The following is a 15781-nucleotide window of genomic DNA, read 5'->3' on the forward strand; positions in this document are numbered from 1 at the left end:
GGCATGTATTGCACAAAAAAAACTATGGCGGCGCTGCATTCTGACTCAACGCCATAAATATCTCATTATCAAATCCCATTCCCGTTTCCAGACCCAGTAACAACATCCCTTATTGGTCAGCTAATGAATTGGCACAAAGTGACAGGAAAACAGAGATAATTATGAGAGGGCCGACAACAGGTCGGATGCTTTGCCCGTTGCAGGCGGGATGTTATTGCTGGAAATCGATGGCTTGTTCACAGAGCAACCATGTATAATTGCTCCTGCTTGGCTATATGTAATCCCTGACGGGGAGTTCTCGGAACACTGAAGATAATAGGCAGACATTAAAACAAGATAAATCTGCGCCCGCTTGCGAAGCGTCAGCAAAAACATTATTGAATGAATGTGCATACTCACATGGGGAAAAATTATGCACCATTTAAAAAAAAAAAAAACCGCACACAGCTGTGTGTGCTCCTCAGGCTCTTAGATAAATGTAGAGCCAAGCTCTGGTTTGTGTCCTCCCCGTGTTTCAGTCCCAGATGTGCTGCATACAGTAACGGTGCTGTTAGAGTTGTAACTGCGCCATACAAGCTAGCTGATTGCCATAGCCGCGGGTGAGATACTTCTGCTGATATGACACTGAACTGTCACGCCCTGTTCCCACTCACTGTCAGAAAAAAATAAAACTGAAGGAATTTCATTGATGGAATTGGGCCAGCCCAAAAGGTACTGGCTTCAGTCCTCATTGTCCACAGCCCTACAGCAGGCACCTTGAGCAAGATGCCAAAGCTCTACCAGAGTGGTTCACAACTCACTTTGACACTTTGGCCTGTGACCCCATTTATAGCCCCCTCTTTCATTTTAACCTTAACATCAGACTGCCTGTAATATCAATGTCCCAGTAAAGTCGTCTGCTGGTGGCTAATTATGTGGCAAGTGTACTCATTAGTCCTCCTACCTCCTACCTGCTCCTTAATAACCATAATATGAATTCACTGAAAGTTGCTTTGGATAAAAGTTTCTGCCTAATCAGTCTGTATTTTTTCCTAGTCCGTCTAGCCGTAGTGTTTTGTTGTGTCTGTTCCTAGTCCGTCTAGCTGTGGTCTTTTGTTGTGTCTGTTCCTAGTCCGTCTAGCCGTGGTCTTTTGTTGTGTCTGTTCCTAGTCCTTATAACGTAGTGTTTTGTTGCATTTTTTGGTCAAACCGCACAGCTGTTCGTCCACTCTGCGGCAGTATTTGGGCTACAGCAAGAACAGCAAGAAGCCAGGGCGTACAGAGTAGTTGAAAGTGAGTAGCTTCATCACCTGGTAAAAAATAAAAAAATGAAAACGAAAGAAGAAATAACTCGATTTATTCATGGGGTCAGCTGTTGCTGACCTGGAGAATAAAATCACGTTGCGTTGAGAGTAGACGTAGGTCTGGTACACAGTGTGCTCTTACTCCCGGCTTTGGAAGACGTCCAGATGGCAACACTCTGCGTGTCTGGTGGGCCCTCCAGGCCACGAGGCTAACCCAATCCCAAAAGGGCTTCGTTCTGCCAAGAAGAAAAGATGAATACTGTGCCACAGAAGAGTATATCCTAGAAGTCGTATTAGGCTAGGTAAGCATTGCACAGGGTAGAACCTATAGAAGGAAGTCACTTAGCAAACGATTCAAACCAGGAACTTTTCATCTTTAGTTATTTTTAATTGAACTTAACTGAAATGTATTGTTGTGAAAATATTTATTTTGGACTCAAACACAGTACTGAAATAATACATTTGAAATCCTCCTTCAAGGCTACTTAGATACGCTAACTACAGTATAATTCAGGGTTACAAATTCCTTCATTGAATAAGAAACAATCATAATGTTTTCTTTGTGTTGTATCTACCTTGAGTAATCAAAGTGTCATTCCTGACATTTATTTACAAGAGTAGAAACAACAGAAGATGCCAAGGATCTAATTTGGCTCACAAGTCATGAAAGTCAAAGTCTCTCTTCAAAGTTCTTGAAAGCATTATCATAAAAAGACATTAGCACATCCACATGACTGGAGGAGGAAGCCCAGGAATATGAGGCCATGGGCTTACGTCATGCTCATCTCCCTCTCTTGCTAATGTTCTCTTTTGTCATTAGCCTGGCAGTAGCCTTTTGACTCTTTGCTGTCCTAATCTTTTTTTAAGACATCAGCATCGCATCTATCTTACACAGGCACCTTGGTATAGAAAATAGAGTTGTTAGGCATTTTTTTGTATTATTTCTACGAGTTACGAGTTTGGTTTACCAAATGTTTCCAATGTTAACATGGAAGCGTATTTTTGCGGAAACACAGCCACACATGGATTTGCATGTGCACGTGTTTCCCAAACATACACACATGTGTCCATAAGCACAAACTAATCCTCCATGGTGATCTATGCTCATGCATCATTTTTCTAATAGATTCAAATCCTGTCAAGTTATTTGATGTTTAGTTTATCCCATTGTGCAATGTGATGGCGAAAAAGAAAAATCGACCTGCTTGCCACAATACTTTTTTTTGTCAGTGTCCATCTTATAGTTGAAGAAAAATGTTCACGTCAAAACAGTTTTGTGTTTGGACCTTTTTTTGGCCAGGGGGGTGGGGGGAGGGGTGGGGCGAACAATTGATGATCATGATTCAATATTATTTAGTGTGACACGAGGGAGAACACATTTGTTTTATTTTGTATTATTTTTTGAAAGGGGATGAGAATCCTGCAACATGTTTGAAGTGTATCCTGTCTGTTTGACCTTGTGTCTGACAATATATATGAACATAAAATATCCCCTTAACCAGTGTGACTCATAGCGCTCCCAAATCATAACCGAAGAGGTATAAAAATATGAGGACCGTGACAGACTGCCTGCTGCGATTTGTATTCCAGCGAGAAAAGGCCAGAATGATGGCTTACAACTTGACATATTTTGTCATAGTTGAGACCCTTTTTATAGACGACCTGGGCTTCTACAGAGTACATTTGCCCTACTGTGCCTATACATTATTTCACTCTCATTATATACTACATTGCAGTGAAATGTATGTGTTCTTTTATGTGTTGTTTACTGGTGTGTGTGTATGTGTGTGTGTGTGTGTGTGTGTGTTTAATGCACACAAACAAGCACGTGTGTGTGTGTGTGTGTGTGTGTGCGTGCGCGAGCGCACTTGCATGTTTGCATATGTGTGTTTTGTTTGATGATGTTTGCACACAAAAAGTACACAGTGAAATTGCTAAGAGCACTCTCTTTTTTATATTAATTGCAATGTATATTTTTCGCAAAACATTACTGAGAAAATCACTGCACTGAATGTGGCACACATGAAAACAGTGCTGCTGATTCTGGCCCTCAGTGATACCCCATTAGTTTCACTGTTTTATGCTTATGTCCACAGGCTACCATAATCAGGAATTCTTAGTCACAGCATTTTCTTTCAGGCGTAATTCAAATGAATTAGTACTGGGAAGATGTGTAAAAAGGTTAAGTAGATCATAAGAATAACAATCTGGATCATAAATCCTCCCTTTAACGTCACTTTGAACAATCCCTGAAGTTGTGCCAGCCAAAAATAAAGAAAAGCACGCTTTTCAAACATACTTTGGAAACAGCAATCGCTGTCCCTGGAGTGATATCATTCATCTCTATCCTGGCCTGACCCTATCCATAGCTCATTCTCTTCAATCATTTTATCCCAACACCTGCAAAATAGATTTCACTCCCTACAGACGAAATTCAAATGCATCTCATTCAACTTTGGGGAAGAGGCTGTTAGCCAACTAGGGCCTGTCAGGTGCTTAGATTGTATCTATCGCCTTTTCTGATAGTTGCCCCTGTGCCTTTTGTATGCCATGCTATTTGTCAGTCAAAATCAATGTGGCTTAAGCAGGAGTCCCACATCTTGCAATCTCTAAGCTTACATTCACAAACCAACTGCAGGCAAACACCCCTCCGCACCCCAGCCTCCCCAGCCTTCATTCCTCTTGCCACTATTTGCTGTGCTTGCTTCAGTGATTTGTGGTTGATTTCATCTTCCAGGCTCTTGATAAAATCCCCTCAACGTGATGTTAAAACCACCAGCTACGATCAAAGAAAGTGTGGATATGTCTGCTAGGGATTCTGTTAAGAGGCTAAGTAATATTAAATTGTGATGTACTATACTCCAATTGAGCTTTTAATGCTAGGGACTGCGCATGGTGTTATTGAAAACCTTCTTTCTGTATCAGATTCCCAAGGTTTGTGTGTAATGTGCTCCAAATGACAACACACATACACACAGGCACGTTCTGTGCATACCCTGTATGAGATCCTTTGTGATAGTACCCAAGGGTGGAAAGACGGCTTGAATTTCTACACAAATCTACTCATGCTGGTTCTCGGACATGCTCTAAGCCAATGGTGTCATAAGAGGAATGCTTAGCAGACCATAGAAAGTTGCACTTTATATAAATGTCAACACCTTTTTTTTCATTCTGTGTGTCTTTTGTTTGAGATGAACATTTCAGAGTAACATTTTTCAAAAAGCCTTCAGTCTTCAGCTACTAGGACTACCTCCCATTTCTTGGAATCCGATATAATTTAGCTTTCCAGCTGGCCCTCAAAACAAGTCAATATCTCATCCTGACTTAAAACAGAGAAGGACCCAGAATGCAATACAAACTAATAACCAACCAAATTGAAGACAGCCACCAGTTTTGTTGACTTTATTTTAAGTAGTTTTAGTTCATAAGAACTTCATAATCGACCTTATTTTACAAAAGGTCTAGTTGGAATTTCTATTATAAGAGCTTGTCACCTTGTAACCGAGGTTTCTAGTTCGATCCCCGGCTCCTCCTGACTGAGTGTCGAGGTGTCCCTGAGCGAGACGCCTCACCCTGACTGGTGCCGACGAGGTGGCTGTCTCCATGCATGGTTGACTCCGCCACCGATGTGTGAATGTGTGTATGAACCATTGCAAGTCGCTTTGAATAAAAGTGTCTGCTAAATGCCCTAAATGAAAATGTAAATACAACCCTGTCTTCTGATCCAGGACCAGAGGGAGGTGGGACTCATTCTGTGCTTTAGGTCATAAGTAATTCCTATTTCTAACCAATTAATCTTTAATTCATGTTGATGCGGCATGCACACATACATGCTGCAACATGAATGAAACATACTGTCTCTGTCTCACTCACCCAGACACACACACGCCAATCACACAGGGACACACACGCACACACGTGCACACACACACACACACACGCACCTCTGTCTGCCGGTCTGTCTATCCCGTCTCTCTGTTTTCTGTTATTCTGGACTAAATCAATGAGAGCTCTCATCAGTCCATAACAAATGGCTGGTACTGTGATAAGGCAGCAGTAGGTAGGCAACAGTTCTTCAGCTTCTGACGGATGACACCCTCGGCTAATGCAAACCAGATCTCAGAAAACAAATAAGCCCTGATGTGGTTAGGACTTGCTCACCTTCTACATCCTCACACATGCTCCCAGGCACTAACCAAGACAAATGGCCAGACTCGAGCACACAAGCACGCACACAAGCACAAAAACACATAGACACACCACAAAATAGTTCTAGTGTAGAGGAAGAAATTAATAACATTAAGACATCAGCATGAGCAATTGGGAGCCAGGATTGTTTAGCCCTATTTTTATTCAACATTTCATGTTGAATAAATTCAGCATCATCTTTTTTTGCACTGCTAAGATGAGCCAGGGGTGTTTCTAGAATTTGAGGACACACAGCGCTTAAATGTCTGGGGCTCTATTTGGATACTTTTGAATGGCACCTCTGGCACCTTATTTACACACACACACACACACACACACACATATACACACACACACACACAATTTGCAGATACAGTTCATGAAGTTAAGAGCAGTTAAGAGCAAGGACAAGCCCTGTCACGGTCTCTCTTTCTTTCACACTATTTCACACTCGCACAAAATGTGTGCGTGCCAAGTGGGGGCGGGGGTTGATCTGCTGCTTGAGTGACACACAGAGGACCCGAAGCGGTCCTGAGCATCTGATCAACAGTATCATGTTATTGTCAAAGGCTTTAAGGCGGCATCATCGGAATGACAGATGAAAAACTCCAGGGCTTTTTTTTCATTTGGTTCTATTTTTGTAATACATAAAAAAAAAAAGTCAAATTCATGAAGCATCATTTGGTTCTATTTTTGTAATACATAAAAAAAAAAAGTCAAATTCATGAAGCATTCAGGGCTGTAGCCTCAGTCTAACACACCCAGGACTAACACACCACTGGGTGCACCCCATCACACGCAAGGGGAAGCTCTCTCATTAGCTCTCAGTCTCAGATTGATAGATACTGAATGTTGTAACGGGGAACGATCATATGTGTGTAGGCTAATGGGTAAGTTGTTTCCCATTCCCCTGTTAACTATGCTATGCATGATATATATATATATATATATATATATATGTCTATACACACAGATGGGCCACTGCACATGGTATTCTTTTCATTAGGGTTGTGATGTTTTACTGATGCAGCCCCTGCAGGCTACAGCACAGACTTTGCCTTTAATAGAGCAACATTAGAAAGGTCACTCAGCAGTGACTCGCCACGGCATTCTAATAGAGTCGACTTTGCAGTTAACAGTCTGCACTTAAAAGTACAGAGTCCCCTCATGAACAAACCTATTCAATTAGAATTAGTCAGACTGTCCATGGCTGGAGAGATGGGCCAACGGAAGGGCAGAACCACAGACAGACAGACAGACAGACAGACGGACCGACGGACATTCACGAGCAGATTTTCTAGACAAATCTCTCATTTCGTATCGGGCCGGAGACGGACATGCGGACAAAAACCTCAGCATTTTGTCCCCCTCCTTCACAGCAGCCACACAAGAGAGAAGACGATAATGCAACAGAATTACAGTACAGGTCAGTGCAGGATCACACTGATTACTCACAGTCAACACAGAGCCGCCCCTCCTCGATCGGCCCCTCAGACGCCGGGAGCTGCCGGCTGTTTCCGCAGCCTGTTTGGCGGCTCACCGCCCGGCCTAGTAATAATTTCAAGGTTATATAGGAGACGGTGTGTCAAGGCCCTTATCTGGTTCTTCATTTCCTTTCTATTATGGGATGTGGCAAGGAGCGCGTCCCACGCCGTGAAGGAGCCCCCCCCCCCCCCCCCGCAGCCCCCCCATCTAGCTTTGGTACGCATCACTTCCCATCTGCTTCTGGGGGGGGGGCACAGGGGAGACGGGGGGTGGGGGGTGAAGAGGAGGGGATGTGTGGGAGGAGGGGGTGAGTAATGTATGGAGACGCAACACAAGGTAAATCCGACGCGGGATCGCGATAGCGGTGTCTGGGAGGATGTGGTTATTTCCGACCTTTCATGTTAGGTTTCCGCGAGACGCGGAAGAGCTATTCTGAGATTGAATATATAATCCAAGGGAGAATGGTTTAAGGTGTTTTCACATGCCCCGCTCTTGTTGAATCACTTTTCATTGTTTTTATTTCAAAACCTATTTTTCGGTCTCGTCTTCCGAACGCTACATCTGCATGCGGAGACCTCATCTTTAAAATAGATCTCTGTGCCGTTTTGGTTTCAAGTATCTCATTAGGTTAGCGCGCCGCGCCTCCGGCGATAGGGTTGCCGGTTTGATCCTCAGCTCCAGCTGTCTACAGAGCGGCGGCAGCTCGCGATGACGGGCGCGCCTGTTACCACATGTGTGAATGTGTGCACGAAGGGGCGAATGTGACGCATTTATTTTGAAGGGCTATGAGTGGCCACATTTTGCTGGAGAGAGCATCACATGAATACGGCCCATTTACTTCACCAGCGTCGGTGAGTGGTAGGCATTGAACTTGCGCTGAACTCCCTCTTGGGTTTGTGTTAAATGTGCCGTTGTGTCTAGTCCCGCCCCCCGTGTTGTGTTTCATTTGTTTGCATCAGGTGTGTGAGCAGCAGAACAACCCAGTGACTTCAAATCGAATCACCTCCCAAACCCAAACCAAGCCTGTCACAAAAACCTACGACACCAGCCGGTGTTCATCCTGTATTACAGTGTTAGGGTACATGCTGAGGCTGCGGTTTATATGCTGCCCACAGTGTACTCTGTGGGGACTTTCTTTGCGTTTGTGTATGTGTGTGAACAAGACTTGGCATCAGACAGAATGGTGAACTAAAGCCAAAGCTTCAAAATATGTGGTTTTATAGTAGCAGCACTGAAGACAACTGGACCCTCTAAATGGCCGTCAAAATAGTTAGAATAGAATGATATGTTTACAATGATTTGATATGGGTTGCGCGAAGCACGGTATAGCTATTGCCGTCCAAAAGTTCTGAAAAAAGAACACAATGTGGATGATTGGCTGGATAAATGGATCAGTATTTGGCAGGGAATCGCACACAATTTCCTATTGAGAAACTCTAAACACACAACGCGAACAGACTCTCTCTTTCTATAGTTATTTTCCAAGGAGCTTATCTGAAAACAAGAGTGCAGGACTAGACACGGTATTATTGTACATCCATTGGCCTACTATACTAAAGTTTTGTATCAATTTCTTGCTGAACTGCAATAAATTCAATATTTATGCTCTTATATAACAATTTCAGTCTATATTTCATATAAAGCTACTTGACATTTCAGCTGACTGTGTGCTGTCTGTGAAATGCATAGACATATTATTTATTTCCTATAGGAAAATAGGTGCATTACACATAGTAAGTAGTGGACTAGTAAAGTTGAGCAAAAGGAGAGAGTGAGGTAGAATATTTGAGAGAGTGAGAGATGGAGAGAGGAGGGGGGGCTGGGAGGGGCGGGAGCCAGAGACAAGTCAACACAATTTGCCTAATACAATTAGGGACATGGTCTGGCTTCACAGAGGCAGCGGTCTGCGAAGTGGGAAGGCAGTCGCCGTTGGACAGTAATCCTCCACCGCAACGACTGCTATACACGCCGCCGTTACCCTCCACCTCTCTCTCTCTCTCTCTCTCTCTCTCTCCCTCTGTGTCTCCGTCTCTCTCTCTCTCTGACGGGCGGCGCGTCAGGCGATCAACACCTCGCATGCTCAATTCACAGCCCTTCAATACCGGGCGTATGTGCTCCTCCACAACAACAGCTGTGGGCCCTTGTTCCGGTTGTCCTTCGTTTCGGTCGTTTCTCCGGGGCCTCACGCCACCGCCCGTCCCTCCAGCGCCGAGCAGAGAGCCCCAGACCCCAGAGGGCTGGGCTGAGGGCAGAGACGAGGGCCTCGCCATGCAGCACCAGGCACGGGACGAAGGGGAGCCCCCCGAACCCACGCAGGAAGCCCAGGAGGGGGGGGCCCCCACGGGCTCCACCTCCTCCTTCTCGGAGGAGGAGGAGGAGGTGGTGGAGGAGGATGACTCCACTGCGTCCACTCAGGAGGGCCCCCTGCCCTCCGCCCAGTCCGCCGACAGCGGTGGTGGGGGTGCCGGTGCTGGTGGTGGTGGGGGTGGAGAGGGGCCCGCCACCGTCCCCTCCACCTCCTCCTACATAGCCTGCGGCCCGCCGAGGGGTCTGTTGCTGGGGTTGACGGTGCTCCTGCTTTCTCTCCTGGGCAGCTGGGCGGTGGTGCACCTCACGCTGGGGACCCGCGGCGGCGCGCCCTTCCGGATCTCCACCAGCTACGACCGGCCGGTGAGTCGGGACACCACGGCCACCATCGAGCCGCGCTTCACCACCAACTGCACTGTGGGTAAGTGAAACCTTCTCTCTCTCTCTATAGTTATATATGCAGTATATGCAAATGTGGTTCAAACAAGTCAAAGAGACAAAACAAGAATGTGAATACTTAGATTCTAGAAAGCTGCGCTCACAAAATCATGACTGCGTGTTCCCACTTTCCCTCGATAGGATCACTGCGTAATTGTCGGTTGTTTTGTTTTGATGTATGAGTCACATGGCATGTTTTGGTACAAAGAATTACGTTTATCATTGATTCCAGATTAATTCAGAAAACCCAGACTAACCGTGTAAGTGCACTGTTAAATAACCGAACACAAAACAAGCAGCATTTAAGGCCGTCCAATTCCCCTGAGAAGAGTCAGTTGAACAACTCGCGGGGAGGGGGATGTCTCAAGAGGGACATTTCCTTTCTGCAAGTTTAATTTGTTGACTTCATCGTGTTGTGCATGACACCCAGATACTAACGTCAATGTCTTCCTCTGCCATCCTCCAAGAACTCAAAGAAAATTTAATTATTATAGCTGATTCAATTTCCTCTTACCAGGATGCACACACACTGACCCGCTATCTTGGAAAGAATATAAAAAAGACACATGCGTATCGTACAACATGTCGCCTATTTGTAATCCTCACCACCGAAGCAGCCTACATGTTGCATCTAATCAAATGTATATATTTATACAGTTCCTGGAATGAGCAACACTGCGACTTTATAGCAGAACACACAGCTGCTTATGTTCAAACAGAATGAATAGCAATGGAGCTATACCTCTTCCATTTTGATATTTCTTTCTTTAACTCTGTCTTTTTTCGGTATTTGATGTTTAGAGTTACCCATCAAATGAAAGACTTATCAGGGAGCAGTCACAACTGCAGCTACTCACAATACTAAATAAAATACTCGGCCAGACTGCACACTGTGGGAAACGCAGCACAAACATAAAGTTCAAGACAACTTTTGGGCTGACATTTCATCCACTTATTCTGAAACGTATGTCTCCGCACAGTGTACCGTCGGTATCACACCACTAAAGTGCACAGAAGTGACAGCTTGAGTTTATACATTTATGCTACATAACACAGAATCAATTGTGTGTAACCAAAACAAGTTTGTGGGTTCCCCACCTACCCACCTTTGTAGGAAAGCGATAAACATTAGCAAGATAATGATGCGAGAATGTCTAGGCTATACCTCACTCCCCTCATGGTTGGCTATAATTGTTCCTGAGTGACGCTAATATCTCGCCAGAGATTCTGGACTGAGCAAGGGTGTGAAATGCTTGTCCATCTGTCAAGCCTATTCTCTGTTCTCTTCAAAGCCTTTATTTTGTGGAATAGTCTCATCATGTCTTAAATACTTGAAAACTGCATGACAGAAAACATGAAATGAATCCAGGAATGGGACATGAACTAATCCATTAAAACAAACAAAAGAAGAAACGCTCTAAATAATAAATATGTGGATCCCAACTGGGCATCTCTGCCGTTATAAAATAATAAATAAAGTACATGCTCTTCTGAAGCGGAGGATGAATTCCTTGTTTTTCATTAAATTGGGAGCAATGGAGATGGCCCATAAACCCCATGTTCTACAAATGTATCATATCTCTTTCACCCCTCCGACTGAGAAGGAGCCGTATGCATGGTTACCACTGAGGCGGAATTAATAGAAAGGTTGTTTGTCGGTCGTTTGGTCAGAGGGAAAATAATTGACATCTTACCATCAATTCTACCGCAGCCTAATGCTAAAGACGTACATATAGTTGGACGTGACGGAAACAGGTTATAGTCAGTCAGTATATAATATATAGTAGTAATAGTCAGGTGTTTTCTCAAGAGAAACTTGTGTGTTTTATGGAGAGATGTTATTATTATGGGGCGGCATTAGCTCAGGAGGTAGAGCGGGTTGGCTGGTAACCGCAAGGTTGCTGGTTCGATCCCCGGCTCCTCCTAGCTGAGTGTCGTGGTGTCCCTGAGCAAGACGCCTCACCTTAATTGCTCCTGTCGAGCTCGACAAGCTGGCTGTCGTCCTCGGTGTGTGTGCATGAATGGGTGAATGTCAGTCAACACTGTAAAGCGCTTTGGATAAAAGTGCTATATAAATGAGGACCATATTATTCAGGTAATTTGATGGTATAGCTAGCTGCTATTTATGTATGACTTTCGGTTTTATCAGTAGTATAAATGATTGTGAAAATTGCTTGTTTGGGTACTGGCAGATATTTAGAGGATTATATGAACACACACACATAAACATCCACACACCCACATATCCACACGGACACAACCAGGTGAGGAGGGAAATAACAAACCATGAATGAACAAAAAAGTATTATAGTGTGATTAAAAATGAAACATACGCACGCACACACACGCATGCACACACACGCACACCACGAAATAGAGCCGGTAATGTGGAAGAAATGAATACCTCTACATCTCTTCCCAAGTTAATGTGAGCAGTTCTCTGGGGAACAGTCTCTTCTACGGACACCGTGTTGGGTCCAGTCGCACATGCAAATGCGGCCTCAGTCGATCCCAGTATAATTGTCCCCTGCTTACGAGATCATCGTGTTCCCCAGGCGTTGGCCTCAGCTGACAGGGCACTCAAGGACGACAACAGAGATGGAGAGAGAAAAAAAGAATCCCATTGTGTGCCCGGCCGCCGTTCTCTTCGGCCTCGTCGCTTCCCCCTGCTCCGCTCTGCCGGGCCAAGGGGAAGAAAATCCAAATCCCTGTCAACAAACGCTGGCTTCCCCGCCTGTTGACATGAAGTATATTTTCCCCCTGACCTCCCCCTACCTGCTCCCCAGCAGCCTGCACCTGCATCTGTTGCAGGAGTCCCAACGCCAAGCAGCCTCTGCAGCCCCACGGTGCTGCGGAATCTGCGGAAGGTCGCCTCCGTTCAAACTCAATCGCCGCCAGGGATCTTGGTCTACCGCTTTCGTTGTCTTAATGAGCCCATGCATAGTTAATTGCTGCAGCTCATGGCTGATATTGTGGTGACAAATCAAAACATACGGTGCATGTTGTTTTGCTTTCACAAACCGCCTTGACATTATCTCTCGTGACAGTAAAATTATATTCACGGTTTGTTTATTGTGGTCCAAAAAAAAAAGGCCATCTTCATTCTACAAATTGGAGGGCTTCTTGATTCCTTTTAAGACTTTCCATTTTGTCTTGTCGCATACACTCGTGTACACACCAGACTGAAAGCCTTGGGTACACTCTCTTACCAGAGTCCCCCCTTGGTTTGAGATGAACCCAACCAGACTTTCTACTCCTTTTACTCAAGTCATTTCCCAACACAGAAGGACAGCGATTACTCAGGCCAGTGAAGTGGGAGGAGATATAGTCAATACAGGACAAATAAACAGAGTCGTGTCTGGCTCCTCTCCCTCTCCCTCCGCACTCTCTTCAACGTTAATTAACTCATCAGTCACAGAGCCAACAAGAAATCCAATTTGCTCCACCCAAAGCAACTTGTGTGCAGCCTCTGTGCCTATATCTAGTATATCCTCCCAATTTCAAGGCAGAATGCAGCCTCTTGGTGGCATCGCACGAGCGATCCCGCTCTCATTAACATTCACATCTAGTGTGCGTTTACTCCTCTGTCACCGAGAGAGAAGAACCAAACTAGTGGGAAACCAAAATAATCCACTTTAGCTCAGCATCATGCGGACCGCAGATAGGCATCGCAAAATCTTCGATCCCTCCCTTGCCCTCGCCGTGCAGATGTTTGGCTAGATTCTACGACTATACTAGATACAAGGTCGCGAGGACACGATTGTTGACGGGGGTGGGGGGGAGATAGATAATGCAGGGCCGTGCGATCCCAACAAGCATGCCGCTCCCAAACGGCCCACGAGAAGCCGCGGCCCTTCTGGCATCTGCCCAAATGCCAGACCGTCCAGTCCGTCACTGGAAGGAGCGTCTCTAATGGAAGGCGGCAGTTCGTTCCAAAGGCGGGGTGCAGCTACAGCAAAAGCTCTGTCACCCCTCTGTTTTAATCTAGTGCATGGAACGTGCAGGAGACCCATGCTACATCTTAGCAATGTTTCATCTTAGCAATCACTGGTAAAAACAGCTCTTGACTACAGCAGCAATTTGCTTGTCAACTCAAAAATCTGTGTCAAAGATGACACCCAGGTTTCTGGTGTGGGGTTTGACGTAGGGGGAGAGAATGCCTAGGTTCGGCGTGAGAGGGGCTTTAGATTTGGAAGGGCCAAAAATAATGACTTCTGTTTTGTCATTGTTAAGTTGGAGGAAGTTACTTCCCATCCAAACTTTTACCTCCTCAAAGCAGTCAAGGAGGGTCTGGAGCGAGTCCGCAGATCTGAAAGGAAGGTATAATTGCGAGTCATCTGCATAAAAGGGAAATGAGATGCTATGCTTTCTGATTATATTACCTAGAGGGAGCATGTATAGGCAGAAGAGGACTGGGCAGAAAATGGACCCCATCATTGCATCGATGCTTAATGCACACCTTGAAGACCCTTAATAACCTGACTAGATTTACATTACAGATTTCGTTATCCATCACATTAATATTAGGTCCATTACCGAAATTGGAGATCATCCCCATTCGCTTGTGGCTGGGAGTGAATCCCCCTAAACACTGCCCTGCACCCACGGTAAAAAAAAAAGAGAAAACTGCACGTTTCTCTCAGCCATGAAATGGACCAGTGACGCAGTGGCAGCAACACCCATGTACCACCACCCCCCACCCTACCGCCACCCCCACCCCCCAGACCCACCCAATCACTTCCCCACCTAACCTTCCCCATCCCCATGGGAATCCGAACTGGTGACCTTGTCTCCGCCCGCACCATTTCCCTAACCCGTTTGGGCGAGTGGCGGGCGGGTTCCTAATGGAGCATCACGCCGAGTCCGGCACTCTGTGATAAGGTAACACAGCGGCACGCCATGCGGGGGGTGGCGGCGGCGCCGCCCCAAGGCCCATCCATCATCACCGTGGGCCCGGGGCCGGCGGCTGGCTGAGTGGTGGAGGCAGAGAGCCAGGGAGCCGGAATGGGCAGGTATATAGGGAAGAAGAAGCCAATGGGGCAGACCGAATGGGACACATCAGGGAGGGGGGAGATGTGGTGGCGGGAAAGGATGAATAAATAAAGCAAAGATGTAGATACAAGGCCTCCTGTGCAGTACGATCAAAAGACACATTCTTTACGGGGGCCGTCGTCAAACAAAACGGAAAAGAGAAACAATCTGATATATATTTTTTGGTGGTTGCCATAAGGGGAAGGTCACAAACATGGATCATATTTGACCACGCTGGGGGCTGCAGAGTTGTGTGTACGTGACAGAGGTATGGCCAGAGCCGTGAGCACAGGTGATCGATCACTGTTGACGTGAGTGTGATTTCATTGCATCCCCTCCTGTCAGTCAGTCCTGTAACCACCCAGTCCTATCGGCTTTGCCATTACTCACATCGGGTAGCGCAGACGCGTGGGTTTGCCGTGCCGGTGGAGGGGGGGGGGGGGGACAAGCAGGCTAAACCTAATGGCGGAGGGACGGATATATAAAGTCAATGCATACAGTGCATTCATTGAATTGTGTACATGTCTCTAGATGCATTAGACACTAAGAGTCAAGCTTTTGTGATTTTTTTTCTTTTTTGTTGGATCTATATTTCTAGGTCATTGTAACCTGAGTGCACCACTTGAAGCATCTATGAATCTATGAATGTTGGCATTCTGTTGGCAAAACCAATCAAACAGTGAAAAATAAGGTGAAATACAGAGAAAACAATCTCTGTGAGATTTTTTGTTCTACTTCAGTAAATCGACCACCAACAGAGTTCTATCAAGGATATCATCATCATATCCTCAATGATAAAGTAGATTGAGGTAGCCTGAAAAACAGGAAGGAGGAAAGGAAAAACAACAAAAGGTCACTTGGAAAATATCCTCACTGGACTAATGATCACCGCATCAGTCCAGGACGTAACACCAAAACAACATAAGACAAAACCCTTAGTTCACTGAGCTCATGATATAGTGTGGTGGAATGTTATCCGGTAGCGCTAAGCTCTCCTCTTTCCATCTCTCATGTCTGGCCTAGGGGCCTGTCGTCAGCCACGTCTCCCC

General features: G+C 45.6%; 1 protein-coding gene across 1 annotated transcript in view; it reads left to right on the plus strand.

The window, feature by feature from the left end:
• The window catches only part of alk (ALK receptor tyrosine kinase), a gene marked incomplete at both ends in the record, with an annotated part of 301524 nt that overhangs the window by 212734 nt on the left and 73009 nt on the right, over positions 1-15781 (plus strand). Inside the window, one exon of the mRNA XM_084481688.1 lies at positions 9551-9684. Coding sequence (XP_084337814.1) covers positions 9551-9684 — 134 coding nt within the window. The remainder of the gene's footprint in view (positions 1-9550; positions 9685-15781) is intronic.

Source organism: Micromesistius poutassou (assembly GCF_964030765.1).
Source record: "Micromesistius poutassou genome assembly, chromosome: 17".
NCBI classification, from domain to species: Eukaryota; Metazoa; Chordata; class Actinopteri; order Gadiformes; family Gadidae; genus Micromesistius; species Micromesistius poutassou.